The sequence below is a fragment of the Macrobrachium nipponense genome, chromosome 6 (genome assembly GCF_015104395.2).
Source record: "Macrobrachium nipponense isolate FS-2020 chromosome 6, ASM1510439v2, whole genome shotgun sequence".
NCBI classification, from domain to species: Eukaryota; Metazoa; Arthropoda; class Malacostraca; order Decapoda; family Palaemonidae; genus Macrobrachium; species Macrobrachium nipponense.
The window spans coordinates 76,721,929-76,749,774 of NC_061108.1; the positions used below are offsets into that span (position 1 = coordinate 76,721,929).

The 27,846-nt window shown below is 41.6% G+C and overlaps 2 protein-coding genes across 5 annotated transcripts in view; both read left to right on the forward strand.

Moving 5' to 3' along the window:
- Positions 1-27,846, forward strand: part of LOC135216354 (phenylalanine--tRNA ligase, mitochondrial-like) — a 292,985-nt gene that overhangs the window by 142,694 nt on the left and 122,445 nt on the right. The window lies entirely within an intron of this gene.
- LOC135216216 (uncharacterized) lies at positions 11,350-13,285 on the forward strand. The gene is made up of 4 exons (XM_064251351.1): positions 11,350-11,649; positions 12,072-12,273; positions 12,555-12,798; positions 12,985-13,285. The coding sequence occupies exons 1-4, from the start codon at positions 11,647-11,649 to the stop codon at positions 13,283-13,285; spliced, it is 750 nt and encodes a 249-aa protein (XP_064107421.1). The 5' UTR covers positions 11,350-11,646.

Sequence of the window (27,846 nt, forward strand, 5' to 3'; positions counted from 1 at the left end):
GACCTCTCTTTTAAGACACTTTTCCTTGTCTCGCTGGTGACAGCCAAGAGGGTGGGCGAACTGCAAGCACTCTTTTCTGGTTGCCAGATCTGGACAAGATGATTCTGTCATACCGTCCCGAATTTGTCGCAAAGTTGAATCTTCTGATAATCCAAGTCCCAGGTCTTTTGTTCTGAAGTCTCTAGTCGACTTTGTAATTTAAATGAAGAATTAGTTCTTTGCCCTGTTAGGGCACTCTCATGCTATTTATGTTGCACGAAGGACATTCAGGGTCATCCCTGTCATCTATTTGTATCACCCCAAAATGTCAAGAGACCTATGTCAAAGAATGGTGTATCCATTTTCCTCAGAGATCTTATTGTTAAAACTGGCGGTTCGGTTGCCCATGAAGGCCAGGCACCAAGAGCAGTCGCTACATCGGTAGCTTCATGAAGAACGTCTCTGTCGCCAAGGTGCTTGAGGCGGCGACTTGGCATTCTAATTCTGTTTTTGCATCTTTTTACTTGAGGGATGTTTCTCTATTTCTAGGCAACCTTTGTCCTTTGGGCCTGTTGGTGACGGCAGGACAGGTCGTGCTAGATAACTTATATTAAGGGGGCCAACCGGCTAATGCCGTTTTTTAACGACAGGACTTTGACATTCATACCACTTAATAAGGTGACTTGGGACATCTCCAAACCGCATATGATTTTCGCCTCTGACCTTCGGTTTTGTGACGCCAGGGCAATTTATCCTGAAAATAACCGTTTTTCAAATTCTATCTCCTCCTTTGATATTTAATATTAAGACCTGGGATTACTACCATATATAGACCTGATGTAGACTTCCAATCAAATGGAGAGTTTGTTTTCTAAAAGTCCTTTTTTTACTAGATATGAATTTTTCAATATGGTAAAAAAATAAACCCTATAAATCACGAAAAAAAAATTTATAAAAAAAAGACGAAACAAAAATTGGAAAAAAGGGCTCTATTTGATTGTTCTATAATGTCTTTCTGAGCTATATACCAAATTCCAATGTTATAGCTTTAAAACTAAGTGAGGAGATAGAATTTGAAGGTCAATAAGTATAGTTTTGAGATACGGGCGTTCAAAGTTTTCCTTCGTATTTCTATAAAGACAGTGTTAATAAATAATGATTATTATGAATGTATATTTCTTTTTTGTGTATTAATAAACCAAAACTATTTTATTTATCATAATTTAATCATAAATGATGATCCCTTTGCTCATATATCGTAGCCTGGGACACTGCTTGAGGCAAGATGGGGCACTCCTTCCTACGTAACCCCCTCTCTCCCCTTCACTAACTATGCTTATTACAGCGAATTTTCTTCTGTATGTTAGCGAGATGTTTTCCTTGTATTTTCCTCTTTGGCATGATGACATTCTTGCCGAAACAAAGATAAACAAACGTAAATGCAAGAGAATGTCAGAGGTGAAACTCGAAGGTGTACTCTCTTTTTACAAAGACAATTTAACCCTTAAACGCCGAAGCGGTAAAAATAAAAAACCTCCCCGAATTCCGGAGCCGGTTTTGAGCGAGCGCGGAAGCGGAAAAAATGATTTTTTCAAAAAAATCACAGCGCGCTTAGTTTTGAAGATTAAGAGTTCATTTTTGGCTCCTTTTTTTGTCATTGCCTGAAATTTAGTATGCAATCATCAGAAATGAAAAATAATATCATTATCATATGGTAATAATGCGATGTATGGTAGCGAAAAAAAAAAAAATTCATACATAATTGTATTAAAATCACGCTGTGCAAAAAACGGTAAAAGCTAACGAGTTTCTTTTTTTTCGTATTTTACACTAAATTGCAATCATTTTGATATATAATACATTGTAAAACAATAAAAGCAACACCGGAAAAATATTATCACAAAATGATGTACGAATTCATAACGCGCAGACGTAAAAAACTGGTTTTTTTTTAAATTCACCATAAATCTAAATATTGTTCTAGAGACTTCCAATTTGTTTCAAAATGAATACAAATGATTGAATATAACGATACTGTAAGAGTTTTAGCTTACAATTGCGTTTTTCGACCATTTCGGTAGAGTCAAAGTTGACCGAACTTGGTTTTTTTTCTATTTATTGCGAGTATATGCAAATATTTCGAAAATGAGAAAAGCTACAACCTTCAAATATTTTTCCTTTTATTTTACATGAAATTGCGCACATTTTCATATATAAAACTCTATGAAATGCCTAATATGAAACGGAGCAAATTTTCCGAGAATTCGATGTACGCAATTCGGAGTTTTATGGCGGAGAATCCGCGAGCGTAGGGAAGGAAAGTTTTTTTCATAAATTCACCATAAATCGAAATATTGTGCTAGAGACTTCCAATTTGTTGCAAAATGAAGGTAAATGATTGAATATTACTAAAATATAAGATTTTTAGCTTACAATTGCGTTTTTTTCGACATTTTTTTTCGGTAGAGTCAAAGTTGACCGAGTTGGTTTTTTTTTCTATTTATCGTGATTTATATGCAAATATTTCGAAAATGAGAAAAGCTACAACCTTCAATTATTTTTCGTTGTATTCTACATGAAATTGCGTACATTTTTATATATAAAACTTTATGTAACAGCTAATTTAAAATGGTGCAAACATTACCACAATCGCATGTATGATTTTTTCGGAAGAGTTACCGCGCGGACGTAAGGAAAATTTTATTTTTTTCATAAATTCGCCAAAAATCGAAATATTGTGCTAGAGACTTCCAATTTGTTACAAAATGAAGGTAAATGATTGAATATTACTAAAATATAAGAGTTTTAGCTTACAATTGCGTTTTTCGACCATTTCGGTAGAGTCAAAATTGACCGAAGGTTGAAAATTTGTCACTTATCATTTTTTATATGAAAATATTTCAAAACTGATAAAAGCTACAACCATGGGTTGTTTTTAGTTGTGTTGTGCATGAAATTGCGCACATTTCCATATATAAAACTTTATGTAACGGCTAATTTTAAAATGGTGCAAACATTACCACAATCGCATGTATGATTTTTTTCGGAAGAGTTACCGCGCGGACGTAAGGAAAATGTTTTTTCATAAATTCACCATAAATTGAAATATTGTGCTAGAGACTTCCAATTTGTTGCAAAATTAAGGTAAATAGTTGAATATTACTACAAAATAAGCGTTTTAGCTTACAATTGCGTTTTTCGACCATTTCGGTAGAGTCAAAGTTGACCAAAGGTTGAAATTTTGGCACTTATTGTTATTTATATGGAAATATTTCAAAACTGATAAAAGTTACAATCATGAGTATTTTATTGTTGTATTTTAAATGAAATTGCGCACATTTTCATATATAATACTTCATGTAACGGATAATTTAAAACTGTGCAAAAATTATGTCAAAGTGACGAAATAATTTTTGAGATTTGTCACTGATACTTTTTAGTGCGATAAGAAAGAAATTCGCGCTTGCGCGCCTGCGTAACGATTGTAAACAAAACAACGCCTTGATCCGTGAACTCCCAGCATCCCCCAAGGCGCGTGATTCAAAAGTTTTCGGCTGGTAGGCCTATAAGTATTTTTCCGCGAATTTTTAAAAAAACTATTTTGAGCCGACGTATGGTACGTCCATTCGGAAATCGGGGGAGATTTTGACTCGACATTTAATACGTCCATTCGGCGTTTAAGGGTTAATAAATCATGATTATTATGAATTTCATATTCCATTTTGGGTAATAAAAAACGAAAACTATGTTATTTATCATAAATGAAGATCTCTTTGCTCAAAGATCGTAGCCTTGGGCACAGTGTGACGTGTGCTGTCAGGCAAGAAAGGGGCGTTACTAAGCAACCCTCCCCTCTCTCTTCACTAACTACGCGTATATTATGATATTCTGTAATAATACTTGAGCGATTTTTCTTCGTCTGTATGTTAGCGAGATGTTTTTCTTGTCTTTTCCTCATTGGCATGATGAACTTCTTGCCGAAACATACATAAAAATACGTAAAAGCAATAGAATGTCACGAGGTGAAACTCGAACGTGTAACCTACTTGAAGTCTATGGTCCAACAGATTCATGACTGAACTAGATACTCGCTTATGCGAGCCACGAAATCTCTACAGATGCCATTTCTCCCAATTTCTTTGCCAATAATTATCAAAATTTACGATAACAGAAGAAATATTGCATTTTCTTGTACGGATGAATGTTTTAGGCTTATTGAGTTATGTTTACTAATTACCCTGTAACTACGAAAGTAAGAGGAATTTTGACGAAATATTTCGTATACGTATTCTCAATTGCCATATGAAGCTCCATGAATTTTTTCATGACTTTGCATTTTTCGCCCTATACCACCATTATAATATAGGGGTTCCGGCCGGCCCCCTTAAGGTAATATTTATTTCTGGGCTCAGTTCGTGTCGCTGCGCGAAATATCCCTTTAATCCATTATTTCTAAGGTAAATGAACTAACAAATACCAGAGAATAAATAAAATAAAAAGGTCAGTATAACTGACTCGCTCACCCTCCAAGAGGGCGTCGGTATGAACATAGGGCGAGTGAGACCACTACCACGAACCTCTTACCAATAGAAATCTCCTATGACAAAACCCCCACAAGAGGGGAGCCGACCCACAGAATGGGCAGCAACTACTACTACTCCACCCCACGCTACCGACTGCTGCGCCTCTGGTGGCCATCCTTTACGTTAGCAACGGTGCCCTTACCAGACGTACTTTTTTGTCTCTGTGTTTTTCGTGCCCCTTTGTGAGGATTTTATCTAATTATGGAGCGTTCAGCCATCGCATCAGCTAAGTTAAGTATTCCGTAAGGTTCCTACTTAGTTTTTTCCAGCTTTGAGTCAGTATTTGCCGTTTTTTAGGTATAAATACTGGCTCACGGCCAGAAGCATGGCGGCATTGTTCTGCCTCGTGGCGGGTTCGTTCTTGGTCTTCCTTACCTAGAACATTCCCTTTTACTTTACGCTCTATTACTAGTTATCTACATTATGTTAGGGGTCCAGCCTACTTGGTTTATGTCATGAATGCATGTCTTCTTTTACCTTGCGGAGGCATTTAGTTTCTATCCAGACCCTAGCCACAGCTCTTAGTATCGGCCCCGGCTAGCTTTGAGTGGTAGACTTTCTCTCGGGTTAGTCGTACACTCCTGGATTTTTTCTCCTACTGTTTTATTTTCCTACTTTCATTTTAATTTAATTTTTAGTGATTTTGTGTATTTTAGGTTAGCCTACGGCGTCTGGCACGTTAGAGTAGCCTAGGTTCAGTTTATCATGGTCCCCATCAGTTTTGTTGCTTCCTCTCATCAGTTTTGTTGCATCTACGATAGCATCTCGCTGATTAGTTTGGTTGCATTAACCTAGGCTACGTTTTTTGTGTGTTTTATCGAGTTACCGCTTCATGGTCACCATGTGATCGCGATGCAGCCAGGCGCCCGTCCAGTCACCCTGCCCTCCTCCCGCTCTCCCATAGAGCCGGGGGGAGGGAGGTCCGTCTTCGCTCGCTCCACCCGGGCCTGTCTCCCTCTCTCCCTACGCGGAGGGAGTAGGGGAGGCTGGACAGACACAGGACTGGACTTGACCGTTCTCTCTGCTTCACGGTGCTTTGTTGTGACTGGGTAGGGGGATTGGCCTTCCCCCTCCTTTGTTGCTCCGTTGCCCCGATGTTTGCTCGAGTCTGTTTCGCCCTCTCGCTCCTTCCCGGTTTGTCGGTGCTTTTTTATCTTACCGGAGCTCCGTCAATCACGAGGAAGGGAGCTGGTTCCCCGCTCGCGGGCGTACCTCAGGCGTACAGTTGGTCTTTTAACTAACCATCCTGTCTCGTCGGTATACCGGGAGACGAACACCTCCGCGACCCGGAACCATTCCGGAATTTAGTGCTATTTATGCTTAAATGTATTTTAAGTTTATTTTAAGCTATCATAAGTTTAATTTAAGCTAGCTTAAGCCGGGTTCCTCCCTTACCTCCGTTGTCACACCGGATCACTCCGGGGTTAAAGCCTATTCAGGCGGTAAGGGAGGGGTTATGCCCAAAATTTTTTCGCTCTCCGGCATGCATTGGAGTTCTATTAGCCTGTAAGTGATGTCTTTTATGGTACTCATGTATCCTTTCACTTACAGACCCACCAACTGTGAGCATCCGGATTCAACGCCATGCTCCAGGACCCCTGTGGACATGGAAGTCTGCAGGTCCCACGCTCCGTGCGCGACTCCGCATGGGAATCTGCAGGTCTGGTTCCACGAAACCTGCACTATCTGTTACGATCTCGTGAGTCAGTTCTTAGACGGGGTAAGTATTTCCAACTCCGTACATGAATTCCAATGACTGTTTTAGATCTTAAGTTTAATTTTAATCTTTTATTTTAAGCTTAAGCTCTCTTTATGTTGGGTATTACATCCCCGATAACTTTTAGGTTAAGCCTAGTCTTAGTTTAAGGTTTAATTTTAAGTTTAAACTTCCAGGCTGCTGCCGTTAGAGAGACCGCTCTGGCAACCCTGAGGGCTTGGGTCGGCGGATTCGGGAAGAACGCCGCCAAGGGACAGCCCTACATCCTGGAGAAGAGGATGGCTGTCCTGCTGTTCCCCGGCGGCAAGTCGTCTGGTTACGTCGACCCGGCAGAAGCAGCCCCGACTATGGCGGCGATCCAACAGCAGATCGCTACTTCGATAAAGGAACCAGGCCACGATATCTCATCGGAAGTCGCGACACTGGATTTAAATGTAGAACCGATGGTAGGTGTTGACGACCTGTTAGTCGAGGTAGGTATGTTGGACGCCCAAGGGCTTCCCTTGGGCGCCACTGGATCTTCTTCTCCTGCTAATTCTCCAGCTTCCTTCCAAGGCTTTACAGGAGCTGAGCTCCTTTATGCTTCACCCGATGCTTCGGTGAAACCTAAGGTGAAGGGCCAGAGGGTACAGAAAACCCTCAAAAAGACGTCGTAGTCGTCCAAAAAGACTTCGTCGGCGTCAACATCTCATAAGTCTCCGGCTGCAAACCCCGGAGCAGAGAAGTCTAGAGCTTCTGCTTCAAGCTCGAAGTCCTCTAAGAGCAGGTCTTCCAAGGAGAGGCCCCGTACTCCGGCTGAGCCGGCAGTCTCTCCTCTCCCCTTGGTACCTGTTCCAAGTTATCCCTCTACCTCCGCAGCAGCTCCGGCTTTGGATCCCAATGCTGGAGTGTTGCAACACATGGGAGAACTTGGTCGGCTCTCTGAGGAGCAGCATGGAGCAGATGTTCTCCCGTTGTCCGATAGGATTACGTCCCAGGACAATATAATTCGCCGGGGGAAAAAAAAAAAAACTATCAGGCCCCTCTACTACTCCTCCAGCTTTCGGTGCTGGTCTGCTTCAGCTTCCACCTCATGACTCTCTGCCTCCGTTCTCTATGAACAACCCCTGGAGAGTGGCGTCATACGCCCCTTTCCAGGACGGCCTTATCTCTATTCCGGAATGTGGTACTCAAAGGATTGAGGACTTCGAGTTCTACCCGGAGGGCCTCCAACCGCCGTTCATTGGCTACGCCAGACTTACTGACGCAGCCATGACTAGAGAAGATAAGGTACCGAAGGAGACAGTCCTCTACTCACGTGACCAGGCTCAAAGAGAATGGCTCAGGTGTTTAGAGGAAATGGATTGTTCTAACACGAGAATACAAGCCTTCAAGAGTCCCTTCACCATTTTTACGATGGAGGAGGGAACTCCTCTTCCCTTCCTTACCAAGATAGCAACGGTCACCATTCCAGCTGCCCACAAAGGTGAATCGTTACCTCAATTAAGGGAAGCAGACCCCACATCTCCTTTGCTCCCTTCACTTGGAGAATTGTGGGAAAGATTTGCCTAACCCTTTTTCGGCTGGCAAGCTCAAACCAGACTGTGCTATGGATCAGTTCGGCGAGAAGCTGCCTAGGCTTCCTGACAGCCTCATTCAAGCTGAATTTGAGGCCAAGTCTAGGCTTGCCAGGTCCATGAATACCATGGCAATGACGGAAGTAGCGGCTATTTCTTATGCTTCAGAGCCGCTCTTCAAGCTCCTGACGAAGGTCCCAGACGCATACCGTCCAGTCTGATTATGTTTGAGTTTGCTACAGCTAGGATTAACTGTCGGAAGCATGTCCTCCAGGAAAAAAAAAGCACTATTCGTCATGAGCCGAATAAGTTGCTTTCCTCCAACATCTGGGGGGCAGACCTCTTTCCTGAGTCGATGGTCAAGGAGGTCCAAGCTGAAGCAACAAGGCTCAACCAGAGCCTTAAAGATCGTTGGGGTCTCACAGCTAAGAGACGCCAAGACGAAGCTGCAAAAGGTAAGTCTCAGAAGAAACTTAAACGTTACCAGCCTTACCAAAAGAAGCAGCAACGTTTTACCCAGGCTGTTTCGGCTGTACCTATGGTACAATCAGCCCAACCCTCTACTTCTAAGGCTCAGTCACAACCTATTTATGTGATCTCCCCCCAGCCTCAGCCTTCCACCTCCTACGCTGTCTCCCCAGCCTTTAACCAAGTGTTGGAGGGCCAGGCCTTTCAGCACTATGACCGGTTTGGCAGGGGAGGAAGAGCTAGGGGATCCTTTCGTCAGAGAGGATCAGGAAGGTCTCTCAACAGGGGAAAACACTTCCGTGGAGGCCGCGGAGGTCACTCAACCCAGCAACAGTGAGAGGTCGAAGGTAGGAGGGAGGCTGTTTCTCTTCCGGCATCGGTGGGGATTCAGCAATTGGGGCACGAGAGCATTGTGTCAAAGGCCTGGGTTGGAGTTGGATTGCGGATCCTCCTCCATCCAGACCATTCCTTCAACTTCCATCAAAAGAAATGACGGAGTATGCGGAGGACCTCCTTCAGAAAGGAGCATTAGCGAGAGTCAACAGATTAAAGTTTCAAGGTCGCTTATTCAGCGTGCCAAAGAAAGGCTCACAAAAAAGAAGGTAATCTTAGACTTGTCCCGCTTAAACTGGGCCATTCGCTGCGACAAGTTCAAAATGCTGACTATCTCGCAGGTGCGGACCTTACTTCCCCGTGGGGCCGTCACCACCTCTATCGATCTTACAGACGCATACTATCATATCCCTATTGCAAGACACTTTCGCCCTTATCTGGGCTTCAAGATAGGAGATCAAGCATTCTCCTTCAAGGTAGTTCCCTTCGGTCTGAACGTGGCACCCAGGGTGTTCACGAAGTTGGCGGAAGTAGTCGTCCAACAACTGAGGTCTCAAGGGATAATGGTAGTAGCGTATCTCGACGATTGGTTGATTTGGGCTCCAACAGTCGAGGAATGTCACAAAGCCACTCTGAAAGTAATCCAGTTCCTAGAGTATCTGGGGTTCAAGATAAACGGAATAAAGTCAAGACTCACTCCGAAGTCCAACTTTCAGTGGCTGGGCATTCAATGGAATCTATCCTCCCATACTCTGTCGATTCCATCAGCCAAGAGAAAAGAAATAGCGAAGTCAGTAAAGCAATTTCTAAAGCACAAATATGCTTCGAGGAGAAGCCAGGAAAGAATCCTGGGTTCCCTCCAATTTGCCTCAGTGACAAACATCTTGATGAAAGCCAAACTGAAAGACCTAACCAGAATCTGGCGCTCACGAGCAAATGTCAGATCCAGGGACAAGTTGTCATCAATCCCACAGATTCTACGGAATTGTCTGCGCCCTTGGGCAAAATTGAAGAACCTGTCCATATCAGTACCCCTTCAGTTTCCTCCTCCGGGGATTACCATCCACACAGACGCTTCGTTAAGCGGCTGGGGAGGATATTCTCAGTTCAAGAAGGTTCAAGGAACCTGGTCACCTCAGTTCTGCCAGCTTCACATAAACGTATTGGAAGCGATGGCGGTGTTCTTGACTCTGAAGAGGTTACGTCCGCCAAAGAACTCTCACATAAAGTTAGTTCTGGACAGCGCAGTGGTAGTCCATTGCGTAAACAGGGGAGGCTCCAAGTCAAGACATCTGAATCATGTTATGGTAGCCATCTTCTCCCTGGCGGACAAGTTCAGTTGGCACCTCTCCTCCACCCATATAGCTGGAGTGAGAAACGTCATAGCAGATGCTCTATCCCGCTCAGTTCCTCTGGAGTCGGAATGGTCACTGGACAACAGTTCGTTCCAATGGATTCTCCGGAGGGTTCCAGGTCTGCAAGTAGATCTATTCGCATCTCAAGCGAACCACAAACTTCCATGTTATGTGGCCCCCAACCTGGACCCTCTGGCCTATGCCACGGACGCCCTGTCCATAGATTGGAACAACTGGGAGAAGATTTATGTCTTTCCTCCAGTGAATCTTCTCCTGAAGGTACTGAACAAACTCAGGACGTTCAAGGGTCAAGTAGCTCTAGTAGCCCCAGACTGGCCGAAGAGCAACTGGTACCCTCTGATTCTGGAACTGGGTCTTCGTCCTCTTCGGATTCCCAATCCCAGGCTCTCCCAGTCAGTACAAACGAAGACTGTGTTCGCTTCCTCAGGAATTCTCAAAACCCTAACTTTATGGACTTCATGAAGTTTGCGGCTAAAAGAGATGCAGATATTCCACGAAATATTGTTTTCTTGGAATCTGATAAAAGAGATTCAACTTTGAGACAGTATGATGCTGCAGTCAAAAAGTTGGCAATCTTCCTGAGAGATTCAGACATTAGAATCATGACAATCAATTCAGCTATATCCTTTTTCAGATCTTTATTCGAAAAAGGCTTAGCAGCTAGCACTATTACGACAAACAAGTCAGCCTTGAAGAAGATTTTTCAACTCGGTTTCAACATAGACATGACAGATTCTTACTTCTCGTCTATTCCCAAGGCTTGTGCTAGACTTAGACTTCAGTAAGGCCTACGTCAGTGTCCGTGGTTCTTGAATGATGTTCTAAAGCTGGCTTCAGAAACAGACAATACGACATGTTCATTTTATAATGCTCTTAAGAAAAACTCTATTTTTATTAAGCTTGGCTTCAGGAGCTAGAATTTCAGAACTGTTGGCGTTATCCAGAGATCTGAATCATATAGAATTTCTTCCCTCAGGGGAAGTTCTACTTTCCCCGGATCGTAGCTTTTTAGCAAAGAATGAGGATCCTTTGTTGAGGTGGGAACCGTGGAAGGTTATACCCCTTCCGCAAGATGTTTCTCTTTGTCCAGTATCGACCTTACGAGCCTTTCTGTCCAGGACATCCTCATCCTCTTCGGGTCCTCTCTTTAGGAGAGAAAAAAGGTGTAACTTTCAATCAATTAAAGGTATCAGGCAACAGATCCTGTACTTTATTAAACAAGCCAACCCTGATTCCTTCCCTAAAGCTCATGATGTCAGGGCAGTTGCCACCTCAATTAACTATTTCCAACACATGAATTTGGATGATTTGAAAAAGTATACTGGATGGAAATCGCCGACAGTATTTAAGCGTCATTACTTAACCCTTTAACGACCAGAGATCCCATTTGGGATCTTTAAAACAGCTACTTTCGGGTAGTCGTGGTGAACAAGTTTGAGCTTGTATGAAATTGACGCTTTGGCAACTCATAGCTACACTCCTCTGCTCTTCGAATCAACCAATCAGAAGCCACCAGGCCCTCGCACAAAGACTGGAGGGCCTTCGACAGACACCTCAGTCGTGCGCAAGTTGGAAAACAGTCAAGACGTGCCGCAGTAACCTCCAAGTTTCCCCCCCCTCCGAACTTCGTAATCATGGTAAGCACACAGTGACTGTGGGATAGTGAAGCCTAGTGATATACTTACCTTTTGATGTTGGTTTGAAGGGCTGTAGTGTTACTGACGTGTCGTAGTGACAAAAAAAAAAAAGTATAGATCCCTTGCGGGATACTTCGGTCGTTCTTAGGCGGACCACGCTCATCCCATGAGGGATGTATCGGACCGTAACGGTTACAACGGCCAGTAGAATACGACGTCAAGTAATTTTTTTTAGTGCTTGTTTTAGACATTTGTGAATAATTTTAACAATATATCTAGATATAATAGTGATGATTTATAGATGTTAGGTTCATGTGCATATAAATTATTACCTTACAAGGGATTGAATGATAGGTTTTTGTTAGGGAAAGTTACATTTTTCTTTCATTACATGATTTTAAAGTTGTTTTTGATTTTTGCAGTTCCAAAGCAGTATGTTTTATGGGCAACGCAATGCTGCATTGGAGACTCAGGAACGTGTACCATGGGTAGCCCCTGACGACGCTGAAGGAAGTGATGTCGACGTGAGCCCTTTGGACATTGACAGTGATGATGACGACCCTACCTACGTTCCTGACGAAGGCCTTACTCAGGACGATGCCTTTGACCCTCCTAACTCTAGAGGTTAGTATGAGACATCCTTAGAGAGAGAGAGAGAGAGAGAGAGAGAGAGAGAGAGAGAAATGTGTTGTAAACATTGTATTTAAAAGTCTCGTTGTTATAATGGTATTTAAATTTGTTGCCCTTTAAATGGTTTGTAAACATTGGGTATTTTAAAAACTTATTTGTTTACTTGCATACTCACTGACATACACGTGCACACACATGCATACTCACTTGACATACACATGCATGCGCACACACACATTTACTGTTTTACTAATGTTACTTTATTCTTGTTTCAGCTCGCAAGGTCAATGTTGTTGTCCCTCAAGCGATGCCTATGGAAGAGGAAGGTGAGCCTAACCCTAAGAGGTCTCGTGCTGATGAATGGAAGAAGGAAGACATTGATATCCGTGCCCTGCCCAACTTCATTCATCAGAAGCCTGACTATTTGAGGGAACCTTATGAATATTTCTCCCAGTTCTTCACAACTGAATTGAGGGAACACATTGTGTATCATCCAACCTGTACTCAAGACAGAAGGATGTAGGCAGCAACTTCCACATGTCAGAAGAGGATCTCATGGTTTTCCTTGGCCTCATCGTGTACATGGGCCTGGTTCCTCTCCCTAGCATAGTTGACTTCTGGGCCGTGAAGACCAGGATTCCTCAAGTTGCAGACTTCATGTCCAGGAACCAACTTCAAGGCAATTCGATCTTCCCTTCACTTCAGCGACAATGACCAGGCAGCTGCATCCCAAGATCGGTTCTTCAAGGTGAGAGTCCCCTTCACCAAGGTCACCAGAGAGTTCCTGAAAGTTCCTGAGACTCCTATCCACTCCATTGATGAAGTGATGGTCGCCTATAAGGGCACAAGGGCTGGTAACCTTCGCCAGTATGTCGCAAAGAAGCCTGACAAGTGGGGCTTCAAGTTGTTCTGCCGCTCCAGTGTGGATGGGTTTTGTGGCATGATATTCTCATGTAACCCCCCAAGGGGAGACAACCTTTGTGAGCCACCATACTATGCTATCTGAAGAGGAGAAGCCATGTCTGTAACTTCCAAGTTTGTTGTCGCCTTAGTGAATACCATCAAGGACCCCAGAAACTCAGCAGTGTATGCAGACAACTACTTCACAAGTATAGGGTTGGCCAAGTACCTGAGATCACAGTATGGATGCCGGTATGTGGGCACTGCCAGGGAAAACCGAGTTGGTCATCCTCCCCTGACGTCTGTGAAGGAGATGAACAAGAAAGCGACACAAAGGGGACACTGGGAACTATGGTCGCTCTGATGGCATCCTTGTTGCAAGATGGAAGGACAACAGCGTTGTGACAATCTTGTCCTCTGATGTTGGTGTGGAGCCCATGGGAACAGTGGAGCGGTACGACAGGGCAGCCAAGAAGAAGGTTCCCATTCCTTGCCCATCTGTCATCCAGATGTACAACAACCGCATGGGGGGCATTGACAAGAGTGACATGTTGACACACCTGTACAGGACCCCCTTCAAAGCAAAGAGGTACTACATGAGGCTCTTTGCTTACCTCCTTGACTTGATCATCTGCAACGCCTGGATTTTGTACAAGAGGGATTGCCTGGGCTTTGCAGGAAAACCCCAAGCCGCTCAAGGACTTCCGTCTGGATATCTCCAATTGGCTCAGAAGCTTCAAGTCGTCAACCTTCAGAATAACCAGGAATTCTCTTGGCACCAGAGATTTTACTTTGCCAAGAAGGGGCCAACGGGCAGTTGTGCCAAGTATTGAGACACGCCAGAATGCCACTGCCCTACACATGCCAAAGCATGTCTCCATGAGGCAGACTTGCAAGTTCTGTTCTGGTGCAGGCCACATCCACAGATCCCGCTGGATGTGTGAGGATTGCAAGGTGGCCCTTTGCCTTACTGAAGAAAGGAATTGTTTTGCTTTGTTCCATAAGATTTCGAAATAAGTTGTTTGTTATGAGAGTTGTTTATAGTGTTTTGTCTATTTTTATACTATTTTTGTATTATTTTATTTACAGTGTTTTGTGTATTTATATACTATTTTTGTGTATTCGAGTTTTTTTTATAGTGTTTTCTGTATTTTTATACTATTTTTGTATTTATTATTGTATACTTATTTTTATATTAATTAAATTGTAAAGCCATATATGTGTTTCTATTATACATTGTGGAACAAAAAAAAGTGATTCATCAATAATAATCATATGTTTTGTGGGCGAATCAACATTATTTATAAACTTGAAAAAGTTGCCCGCACGGCCCAATAGATCCCATACGGGATGAGCGTTGTCCGCCTAAGGTCGGCCCGAGGCTCCCATACGGGATACTTCATTGCATGCAATTATTTTTCGCTTACTTTGGAATTTTGTAAAAGTGCACAAGAGTAAAAAGGTCTTGTATTTACTCATACTATAACATACTAAAAGGATTTTTTAATATTTCCCATAAAACCCAGGGTGGACTTTAAAGGGTTAAAGTCCTTGGAATCTCTGAAATTTTCAGCAGTTGCGGCGGGTAAAATAGTTTCCCCCGACTCTGCTTAATCTTAAGTTGAAGATCCAGATCTCCTTTCTACCTATCTCAGTCAACAGTTTGTCTATACCTACCATGTTCATCTACGTCTACCTTGAGTCTTAGCTGCTCTTGTGATGGTACAGTGGGTGTCCCTTATTTTTTTGCTAGGGTCACCCACAATTGATTGTATATAATGATCTCTATGATGTGGTCCCCTTATTTTTATGCTAGGGTGACACATCTCCATTTATAATGGTTATGGGTTTTGTCTATTAAGATCTATAAATTTATTTACCATATAACATGTATAAAATTTGTTTATTTACGATATTGTATTCTAAGTTTGTTCAGAATCATTTTATTTATTATAATTGCTTTATTTACTATGGTATGTAATAAGTATACACAGATGTTAAGTTCAACATATATTCCATGTAAGCCCTGTACATATATGTTATCTTTAAGCTAATCTTAAGTATTTTCTAAATTGTATAAACAATTGTGTATATATATTTTCTTGCAATTATAATAATTTTTTTTATTTTAAGTTTTATTGAGACCTTATTTATTTTCATTTACAATCTTGTGCTAATTCTCTGGTACGATTTCGCGCAGCGACACGAACTGAGCCCAGAAAAGGGATTTTGACGTAAGGAAAAATCTATTTCTGGGCAATTGGTTCGTGTCGCCCAGCGAAATCCCACCCTACCCATCCCTGTGCTCAAGATTGTCTGCTAACTTCAGGATGGCCACCAGAGGCACAGCAGTCGGTAGCGTGGGGTGGAGTAGTAGTAGTTGCTGCCCATTCTGTGGTTCGGCTCCCCTTTTGTGGGGGTTTTGTCGTAGGAGATTTCTATTGGTAAGAGGTTCGTGGTAGTGGTCTCACTCGCCCTAGTGTTCATACCGACGCCCTCTTGGAGGGTGAGCGAGTCAGTTATACTGACCTTTTTCTTTATTTTATTTATTCTCTGGTATTTGTTAGTTCATTTACCTTAGAAATAATGGATTAAAGGGATATTTCGCGCAGCGACACGAACCAATCGCCCAGAAATAGATTTTTCCTTACGTCAAAATCCCTTTATTATGGAATTTTTATAATAAAACTAATATTAATAATACTTACCTGTATAATTTATCTAGTCCCACCCATTGTACCCCACGATCTGCCTATCACAACTGATTTTTAAGGGAAGATTTTGTAACTTTCAACGGCAGTGTTGCCAACTGGCGGACAGAATAGGAGGTAACAGGGTTGCCAATGTGATAAACTTTTGTGTGGTTTTTATGGATTTAGGACTAGATAAATTATACAGGTAAGTATTATTAATATAAATTTTATTATAAAAATTCCATTTTCCTTCCATTTTCATTCAGTTGTTTATGGCTGTAGCATGTAAGCGATGAATATAACTTTACTAACGATACTTTTATCATTCTCTTTTGATTTTTTAACTTACGTATTTACTAGAAGATATGATAAATAAAGAGATGGGGGAAATGTTAGTATTCTCTCTCTCTCTCTCTCTCTCTCTCTCTCTCTCACATTCTAGGCCAAAATTTACCAGTTACTTCATTGAATCTTACATTAAAAATTTGTAGAACTACCATGCAGACCATATTAACCCTTTTACGCCGAATGGGTATAATAAAAATCATCTCCCGTATGCCGAGGGAGTCTCGGAGCGAGCGCCGAAGCAGAAAAAATATTTTTTTCAAAAAATCACAGCGCGCTTAGTTTTCAAGATTAAGAGTTCCTTTTTGGCTCCTTTTTTTGCCTGAAGTTTAGTATGCAACCATCAGAAATGAAAAAAATATCATTATCATATATAAATAATGCGATATATGATAAAGCAAAAACTAAATTTCATATATAATTGTATTCAAATCGCGCTGTGAGCAAAACGGTTAAAGCTTAACGAGTTAATTTTTTTTGTTGCATTGTACAATAAATTGCGATCAATTTGGTATATAACACATTGTAAAATGATCGAAGCAACACAGATAAAATATTATCACAAAATGATGCATGAATTCATAACGTGCGGACGTAAAAATTTTTTTTTTTTAAATTTACCATAAATCTAAATATTGTTCTAGAGACTTCCAATTTGTTTCAAAATGAAGATAAATGATTGAATCTTACTATTCTGTAAGAGTTTTAGCTTACAATTGCAGTTTTCGACCATTTCGGACGAGTTAAAGTTGACCGAATGTCGAATTTTTTTATATATATTTTTTTATATGCAAATATTTCAAAAATGAGAAAAGCTACAACCTTCAATTATTTTGTTTTTATTCTACATGAAATTGCGCACATTTTCATATATAAAACTCTATGAAATGCCTAATATGAAACGGAGCAAATATAACGATAATGCGACGTACGCATTTCAGAGATTTGTGGCGGAGAATCCGCGCGCGGAGGGAAGGAAAGTTTTTTTTTTAAATTCACCATAAATCTAAATATTGTGCTAGGGACTTCGAATTTGTTTCAAAATGAAGATGAATGACTAAATATTACTAGACTGTAAGAGTTTTAGCTTACAATTGCGTTTTTGTACATTCAACTTCCCTGTCAGCTATATACTTAGCTCCAGACTCCGTCGTCCGACAGAACTTCAAATTTCGCGGCACACACTACAGGTAGGTCAGGCGATCCACCGCCCCGCCGCTGGGTGGCAGGACTAGGAACCACTCCCGCTCTCTAATCAGATTTTCTCTTTGCCGGTTCTGACAACTCCTGTTGTTGGTTCCTCCTGATTTGGATTTCGTTTTTCGCTTGCCGTGGATCTTTTGGCCGTCTTTTGGTGACGTATTGGATCATTGGCTTGGCATACACATTATTATTATTATTATTTTTTATTTTTTATTTATTTATTTTTTTTTTTTGCGTCAGTCGCTAGTACTGTCGTTAGTTTATGTGATTAAATGTATATTGTTAGACTACTGAACGAGCAATTCGGTAGATCCTCACACTGTAGAATTGATTTTTGTTTTTTATGAAACTACAGCTCTTTTGTACAGTCAATTATTGTTCTGTTTACATTTACTGATTGACAGTCATTACTACGAAACTTTTGTAATAATAACGGTATACGTTTGCTGTGTGCATTGAATTCACTGTATTACAGTAAATTTGCTGTATTACAGTGGATGTATACAGCTCTTTTGTATCAGTCATTTTTACGTACTGTATAATTTTACTGAATGACAGTCATTATTACGAAACTTTTGATATGATTTAATTCCTTAGATAACCTTCATTATTGAAGTTTCGTTGTGTAGTTAATTAACACTTACTGATTTTCCTGGCATGAATACCAAGTTTCGCAGGATGAAATTGCTGTTACTTGCAATGGAAGGTAAGAGTGCTGTGAAAGATTTCTGTGCAGTGTTCCCAGTGTAGTGGAGGGGGCGTCTGGTCGGCTCTGCAACGCTCCCAGGCCTAGACCTCTTCCAAACTCCCAGGCCCAGAGGAGGAGGAATGTCGAAAGCCTTACGGAGATTGTGGAGGATCCCCACCGATCGGGCGTCCCTTCGGCAGGATCTGTGTCTTCCCAGACTGCCAGGGATCGCCGTTGCAAAGGCATCCAGAGAGAGTGCTTCTCTTTGTCCGATTCCGCTTTGCCCAGGCACGAGGCTCTTCCCAGGTGCGAGTCGCCAACCAAGCGCCAGCCTACAGCCAGACGAGCTGCCAGCCAGGCACGAGCCGCTTTCCAGCCGCAAAGCGCCAGCCAGGCGCGAGGCTCTTTCCAGGCGCAAAGCGCCAGCCTACAGCCAGACGAGCCGCCAGCCAGGCGCGAGCCTCTTTCCAGCCGCGAAGCGCCAGCCAGGCGCGAGGCTCTATCCAGGCGCGAGCCGCTTTCCAGACACAAAGCGCCAGCCAGGCGCGAGTCCCCGGTCAGGCCCTAGTCTCCTTCCGGATGTGAACCTTCATCCAGGCGCGAGGCGCCAGGCATTTTGCTTTCCGAGATAGAGCATTCTTCTAGACGCAAACGAGTTTCTGGAAGTGTCGATGACCGTGACAAAGGCACAAGATGTCGCACAGGCGGCCGTCGCCTTTGTCAGGGCGGACATGAGACACCTTCCAGACTCTCTGAGCTACTTAGAAGAAGCCCTTCTCCAAGAGAACAGAGGACTGATATAACAGGTAACTCCTCTCAGAATAAACGCTCACCTTCTGTTGATCGCGATTCCCCCATCAAGATGAGGCAAGAACTTGAGGATATTTCCGATGAAGAATCTCCTTCCTCGATGTCCCGATCGGACACGAGACGCCTGTTAGGAGAGATGCGCTTCCCAGCAGCACTGCTCCTTCCGTCTGCGAGGCTTCTTCCAGCCGCAAGGCGCCAGACTGAAGATTGCCGTCTTTCGACCGCTCTTACTAGGACAGAAGCCCCTCTCCTTATGAGCGAGAACCTGCCTCCCCAATCAGGCTCTCCTCTCCTTGCAGGCGCTTGTGCGCCTACCAAGCGCTTTTCTCAGCAGTTGCCTTACTACCTGGTAGGCGCCCTTAATCGGAGAAACGTCTCTTCTCTTTGTTTTCAGGACTGCACTGCCGAGTGGGGACCTTCAGGTCCTACCTGGCGTAAGCCCAGTCTTTGAGGAGGGATCCTGCCCCTCCCTCGGTTTATACGGGAATCTAGATGACCTCCACTGCTCATCGTCTGACGAATTCGGTGGGGTTTTGCCAAGTGCTTTAGATTCTGCGGAATTTGTGGCATTCGCAGTGTTCGAGTTTCTTACGATCTCTTAACACTTAAGCAAAACAATGGTCCTCAGTGAGCTACACGAGAATTCCCGATGATTTTTATGATGTTCGGGAACCTCGAAAATGCTCGATATGTTCTGTCATGTAAGTGGGCTGGCCCCCATTGACAAAATCATAAAGGTTCTGTCATGTAAGTGAGTAAGCCCATTGACAAGATCCAAAAAAAGCTTTGTCATGTAAGCGGGTTAGTCCCCATTGACAAAGACCCTAATAAGGTTCTGTCGCTTAAGTGGATAAGACCCCATTGACAGATCCACAAGAACTCTCAGTCATAGGTCACTACCTCGCTGAGGCTCTTAAGGCAAAGCAGACTCATGGACAGTATTCATGAAGTCTTCTGTCTAATAAGATAAGAAGCTTGAACTGTTGCCTTCGGGTCTCGGTTCACATTGAAGTTTTTTCCTTCGGGAAAAAAAACTTCTCCTTCTTCATCTTGACTAGAGAACGAAGACATAAGATCTCCAATCCTTACTTTCTCTCTCTCTTCGTAGGGAAAAGAATGTAGGATGGAAGTCGTTGTACAAAAACCTGCTAATATACATGTTCTGTTAAGCAGTTGATTTGTCCGAGGTGCAGATGCATAAATAGTTAGCTCTATCGATGCCGACTGAGACGACAAGTATCCTAATTGGACTGCAAACCTAACAGGAGTTTCCAGTTTCGATTTTTGATACTATTGGTGTTGTCACGACAACACCAACTCAGCTTTTGTATTTACCGAAATCCGTTTCTCTTTAATATATTTGCACGAGAGTATTTTCTGCTCAATGGTTCTAGCCGAACCCATTCCTTCGTAGAATGGAATAGTTGGCAACTCAGGATGAAGAGGTGGCGAGAGCTTACGTTGTATGAGACTGTTGTCATGGCCATAGCAGCTCAGTTCCAGTGGACTCTCCGCGGTGCCCGCGGTCTGTTACGTCTCTCTCTCCTGCAATGTTGTACTGCCGAACCGTATCTCTGCCCAATAATCACGGACTTAGGTCCCTGATTAACGGGGATTCTTGCATACATGAATGAACATCTGCTATGTCATTCGGTTTCTTCGCCTTCGACATTGCTAGAATATTTTCAACAGAGATACTTCTTGGACTCTTTCTTTTTCTGTTTACCGCCCTGTAACAGAAGTCTTAATAGTCCACCGCTGCTTCGCACTAGCTTATGAGGAATGTTTTCTTCAGACATCGGAGATTGTCTGCAGAAATTTTTTGTATTCCTAGATGTGCAAGTTCTTTGTTCACTCCGAATTAACAGATGTTTCGGAAGACATCGCTTGTTCCCCAGATTGATAGTTCTGCTTTCTATATTCAGCTCTTGAGAAGCAGTTCTGCAGGCAGTACTTCCCGGAGTTTTTCTTTACTGAAAAACGATCCGCTTTCATAGCTAACGACTTATCTCAGGACAGCAATGAAATAGGGATTAGTTTTTTTTCAGTCCTTGGTAAGCACGAGTTCAGAGTCTTGAGAATCTTTCTCTCGATTCGACTGTTATGAAGTAGGTTGCTTATCTGTCCTCCTTCGTCTTCTATGGCATATAGTGTTGTTTTCTCCTTAACGGAGATTCAACTACTATGAAAATGTCTTGCCTTCTGGAACCTCGGTATCTAGAAGGCATTTGACTTTCTCTTGTGAGACACATGCCTTAACAAATTCGTCACCGTCTCCGTCCTATCGGTGACAAACAGATTACGTATAGTCTTTCGGCTTAACACTTCTACACGTTTTAGCTGTTTGCTATCTTTCTGGTTATTAAATGGTTTCAGTATGAAGTCAGAGACACGGAGGTCCAAATCATTTCGGACAACGCCGCGGCTATGACATCCATCAGAAACAAGGAGGACACATCCCTTCTCCCTTTATGAGGTAACAAGAACCCTTCTGGACGGAGGAGAGAGGGATCTCGCTCCTAACCAGATTAATTCAGGGAGAGAGAGGAATGTGAGGGACCGGTTGAGCAAGAAGAACCAATTCCTTCCTCTGGAGTGGATCCTCAATCTCAATGTGTAACAAAGCCTAAGGGCCCTGTGAGACAGGCCACATTAGACCTGTTCACCACGTATCAGTACAGGAGTCTGGACAACTTTTACTCCTTGTTAGATTACCCGAGAGCAATAGCTTTCGCGCTCTCCTACTGAACTGGTCAGGCAGCGAGGCGTAGATCTTTCCCCCATTCAAACTGGTGGGGGAATTGATGGAAAAGTTCTTGTCCTCTACAGAGATGACTCTACCCCTTTTCACTCCCTTTGGCCAACTCAGAATGGTTCTCAGAGGTTCTGGAATGGTTTAGGACTTCCTCAGATCCCTTACACATAAGGAGAGATAGGCTCAGACTACCCCACTTCGAGAGCTCTCTAAAACCCCGCTCTCTGCCTGACTGCCTTTCGACTATCGAAAGACTCGTCAGAGCAAGAGGCTTTTCTCGAAAGGCTGCTAGCGCGATCGCCAGAGGCCACAGGGCCTCAACTTTATGGGTGTTCCAATCGAAGTGGGAAGTCTTCCAACAATGGTACAGGTCGAAGAAACCTTCCTCTCCCAATACCTCTGTGACCGACTTTGCTGATTTTCTTCTCTTTCTGAGAGAAGAATCTCACCTGGCTGTATCCACATTTAAGGATATAGAAGCATGCTCTCCACTGTCCTTAGTACAGGGGCCTAAAGATAGTGGAGGACAAGGATCTTCACGATCTTATCCGGTCCTTCGAGACCTCCAAGAAAAAGTCCTCACTTCCACCTAGTTTGAATCTGGACGTAGTCCTATAATTCCTCACATCTGTCAAGTTCGGGCCTTCTCATCAGGCTTCCTTTAGAGTCCTAACGAGGAAATGTATTTTTCTCTTGGCCCTCGCAACTGCTAAAAGGACAAGTGTACTCCATGCCTTGGACTCGAGAGTCGGATTTAAAGGAGACTCGGCAATATGTTCTTTTAAGCCATTATTCCTGGCAAAGAACGTGAACCCCTCAAAACCCTGGCCTAGAAGCTTTGAGGTTAAGTGACTCTCCCCCTTGGTAGGGAGGGAGATTGAGAGGTCTCTCTGCCCAGTTAGGACCCTTAAGTTCTATCTTCAGAGGAAGAAACAGATTAAGGGTAGCCTAGAGAGTCTATAGTGTGCGGTGAGCGACCCAAAAAGACCCATGTCTAAGAACCCACTGGCGTTCTTTGTGAGAAGTGTCTTCCCTGAAGCACATGAGACGTGCCATGACGACTCCTTCAAGCAGCTTAGAGTATAAGCGCATGAGGTGTGAGCCATTGCGACTTCTTTATTCTTTCATAGAATATGTCTATGAAGGAAATTCTAGCTGCCACGGACTGGAGATGCAACTCTGTCTTTGCATCCCACTACCTGGAGGAAATAAGAGTTACTTCAGAGAAAAGCTTCTCCCTGGGTCCTTACGTATCTGCGGATTCGGTGCTGGGCCAGGGAGCTGATGCCGATCCTTATTTATTTTTAATTAGTTTTTTAAATGTTTGGTGTCGGGTTTTTTGGGGTCGGAAAGAATGTTTGGGGAAATTTTCTTTCAATCTCAGTACTAACCTGGGTATTAGGATTAGGTGATCGGGATCGGTGTTGTGCTCCTTGATGTTGCCTTTGGCAAAGGTGTTTTGTCATGTAAGTGGATTAGCACCCATTGACAAAGATACTCAGGTTCTGCCAAGTAAGTGGATAAGACCCCATTGACAGATCCCCAAGATCTCTCAGCCATAGGTCTCTACCTCGCTGAGCCTCTTGAGGCGAAGCAGGCTCTTAGACAATAACCACGAAGTCTTCTGCCAAATCATGTAAGAACCAAGGTTTTTATCCTACAACATGTGTTGTTTTCCTGTTCTTTTCAGTAATTTAGTTGTCTCTTACCCTCCACCAAGGGTGCCAATCAGCTAAGTATATATCTGACAGGGAAGTTGAATGTACAAAAATGATATTGTTATGATACAATAAAGTTTTGTACATACTTACCTGGCAGATATATACAATTAAATGGCCCACCCAACCTCCCCTCAGGAGACAGGTGGAAGAGAAAATCTGATTAGAGAGCGGGAGTGGTTCCTAGTCCTGCCACCCAGGGGCGGTGGATCGCCTGACCTACCTGTAGCGTGTGCCGCGAAATTTGAATTTCTGTCGGGACGACGGAGTCTGGAGCTAAGTATATATCTGCCAGGTAAGTATGTACAAAACTTTATTGTATCATAACAGTATCATTTTTCGACTATTTCAGTAGTCAAAGTTAACCAAACGTGGTTTTTTTTCTATTTATCGTGATTTATATGCAAATATTTCGAAAAAGAGAAAAGCTAAACCTTCAATCATTTTTTTTGTATTCTACATGAAATTGCACACATTTTCATATATGTAACTTTATGTAACGGCTAATTTAAAAAGGTGTAAACATTACGACAATCGCACGAAAAAATTTTGATTTTTTTCGGAAGAGTTACAGAGCAGACGTAAGGAAAATGTTTTTTTTTCATAAATTCACCATAAATCGAAATATTGTGCTAGATACTTCCAATTTGTTGCAAAATGAAGGTAAATGATTGAATATTACTAGAATATAAGAGTTTTAGCTTTCAATTGCGTTTTTCGACCATTTCGGTAGAGTCAAAGTTGACCGATGGTTGAAATTTTGCCACTTATAGTTATTTATATGGAAATATTTCAAAACTTATAAAAGCTACAACCATGGGTTGTTTTTAGTTGTATTGAGCATGAAATTGCGCACATTTTCATATATAAAACTTTATGTAACGGCAAATTTAAAATGGTGCAAACATTACGACAATCGCACGAAAAAATTTATCGGAAGAGTTACCATGCAGACGTAAGGAAAAAGTTTTTTTCATAAATTCACCATAAATCGAAATATTGTGGTAGAGACGTCCAATTTGTTGCAAAATAAAGGTAAATGATTGAATATTACTAGAATATAAGAGTTTTAGCTTACAATTGCGTTTTTTGACCATTTCGGTAGAGTCAAAGTTGACCGAAGGTTGAAATTTTGGCACTTATCGTTATGTATATGAAAATATTTCAAAACTGATTAAAACTACAATCATGAGTATTTTTTGTATTCTACATGAGTATTTTTGCACAATTTCATGTATTCTACATGAAATTGCGCAAATTTTCATATATAATACTCCATGTAACGGCTAATTTAAAATGGTGCAAAAATTATGTCAAATTGACTAAATAATTTCTGAGATGTGTCACTGATACTTTTTAGTGTGAACAGATATAAATTCACGCTTACGTGCCTGCGTAATGATTGTAAACAAAACAACGCCTTTATCCGTGAGCTCCCAGCATCCCCCAAGGCGCGTGATTCAAAAGTTTTCGGCTGGTAGGCCTATAAGTATTTTTCCCCGAATTTTAAAAAAAACTTTTTTATGTCGACATTTAATACGTCCAATCGGCACCCGGGAGACAATTTATGTCAATGTTTAATACGTCCAATCGGCGTAAGAGGGTTAAATGATTATGCAAATGATATTCCACATTTTTATTGAAGAGTTATTACATATTAGGGCAAAATATCTGGCTGCGACACTGTCTAAGGCATCGTTTTTCAGTCTAGGGCACTGTAAGGTGAATTGTGACACCCATAGACTTTTGAATTACAGTTACCGACGATTTTCTGTTACCGTCAAGCCCCAGGAACAGAACCCCTGCCGGTAACCGGGGGATGTCTGTATTAATCATATGAGAAAAGTTTTTGCATCAAGTCTTTAAGAGTCTACAACATGAATAAGACCAGGTAAATAGCAACTTTCACATTTGCACCTGTGAAACTATGAAATCCATATTTTGTTGGTGGATACAGCACCTTAGCTGTATTTTGGAACAAGGGAAAACAGTAAAGTCCCAGTACCCTTGTTTATATTCAGAATATCTGAATATAAACATTAATATTCAGAACCTCTTACTTATCATATCTATCATTATGTAATTACTCATGTAAATTCTTTTATGGCACATCCATTTAATTATTCTTGCTGTAATATGTTGCAGGAAAGTCATGTTTTCATTTTTTGTGTGGTTCATTCCAATTCAATTTACAGTATCTGTATTGAGTCATATCTAAAATGTTCCCAAAAAAGGTGAAGTGAATATTGCTGGAAAATGCCAGTAATCTCATTGATCAAATGTCACGTTGCATCACACTGACTTACTGCAATGGAGTTGGCATATTCATTGTATTTTTTGCTTATTCAGTGTCAGCATTTGTAAAGAAAGTGGTAAATAATTATTATCCCTGTCCCTCTGTAGTTGTCTCATTACTGTGTAGGATCAACAGAATTATTTTCATTGTACACTCGACAAGAAAAGTGAAGATACAGTTTTCATTAGCTTTCATTCATTGAATTTCCCATTTGTTTTTACTGAAAAGACATAATATTGCTAAATTTACTCTAGAATATGAAAATACACAGCAAATTATATCATAAGTTAAAACTGCAAAACAAAACCATTCAGATACTTGAAAGCACAATATATGTCTGAAGTAATTGGAATTTCTCAGATGGATTTGTTAATAGAGATCTGGCAGATAGAATGTGAATTTCTGATTGTAGTAATATGTATCACAACGATAATATTTACTCGTTTTCTTTCATGAACAGGGATATTATTTCATCATCGTAAGTGGTGAATGCAATTATTTTAGTTTCTACTAACTCATATTTGTATTCCAAAGCGATTAAACTTGCTGACATCAATGGCAGTCAATGTTGCGACGGCTAAGGTAGGTTGAGCAAATCTAGTTACATCCGCAAGAGTGTTTTCTATGATGTGAGGAGGGGCCCTAGAACTTTGAGTGGGAAAATGCAAGTCACTGGATACTGGCTTATGCAATGAATTTCACACTTTGATTACTTTGACGTTGACATGGATCAAATGGTAGTTGCTGTTTACAAAGCTACTGTCTTTAAACATAAATCTTTATCAAGTTTAAAGTAGCATGTCAGCTCCAAGATTTTCTGGCTATATGCTCCCATTGCAAAGCAGTTTGTAGTAGCCTACAGCCATACACGACTGCATTTCTTTGCCATGAGGCTGAAAGATCTCCCAACACATCAGCATTTTTGGCACGATATAAAACTTGAATTGCCTGTGCAATACATATTGAGTTATTTTTGGTAATAAATATTGTTACTTAGCTTTTTTGTGAATGCTTTGTGGATGAAACCCAATTTTCAAAAGTACAGACTATATCAAGAGAGCAAGAATGACCGCAGCCTGTGTCTAAATTTTTCCACGTCTTTTTACAATCTTAGAATGTTACAGCAACTGTCGAATGAAATCAAGATTAGGGTATGAATTTCTTAGAGAATTAACTTGAATATTATGATCCTTCAAATTTTATCTAGCATAGTGCAGCATGATCTTGGCAGTCATATCACCCTGTTCCCAGGTATCTGTGCACCAACTCACCGCTCTTTCTTCTGCCTGTCCGCTGTCACAAGTCCATTGCCAATACTATAATTCTCTCTCTCTCTCTCTCTCTCTCTCTCTCTCTCTCTCTCTCTCTCTCTCTCTCTCTCTCTCTCTCTCTCTCTCTCTCTCTCTCTCCTTCTAAAACATACTTTACAAATATATATTACCACTCAATCTCCCAAAGAAAATATAATGAAATAAAGTAGTTATAAATACGCCTAAGCTTTCACATAAGCAGATTTTGTTTCTCTCTCTCTCTCTCTCCACTTTTAAAACACATTTGAAAAAATATTATCACTCAATCTCTCAAAGTAAATATAATGAATTAAGTATCTCTGTAGATAGGCCTATGCTCTCTCTCTCTCTCTCTCTCTCTCTCTCTCTCTCTCTCCACTTTTGAAACATTTGAAAAAATATTATCTCTTAACCTCTCAAAGTAAATATAATGAATTATCCCTATCGATAGGCCTGTGCTTGCGCGCTCTCTCTCTATCGTCATAATATTCCATTCTTTACTATATTGTTCCTCACAATTTCCACAAGTTCTGCCCAAATTTTAAAACACTTTTTCTCATTGTTTAAGATCCATCTTCAATTACATATGAATTTTACATCAGTTTAGAGTCAAACATTACTTATAAATAAGGTTTCACAGTAGGTTTTAAAAAAGGATGATTGATATTCTACCCTGAACTGATGTTACCAAACCAACATTAACGAATAATCTAGAGCCTGTTTCTACATTCAAGTATAAATGATTCTAGGACCTCTACAGAATCTTTATGGTGTAAAGTTAAGCGGAATCTAGAAAGCAACAAACGCTATGATTTTGAAACTCTGCCCCCTTTCTAGAGTTGCCAGGTGTGGCATTATTGAACAGTATAT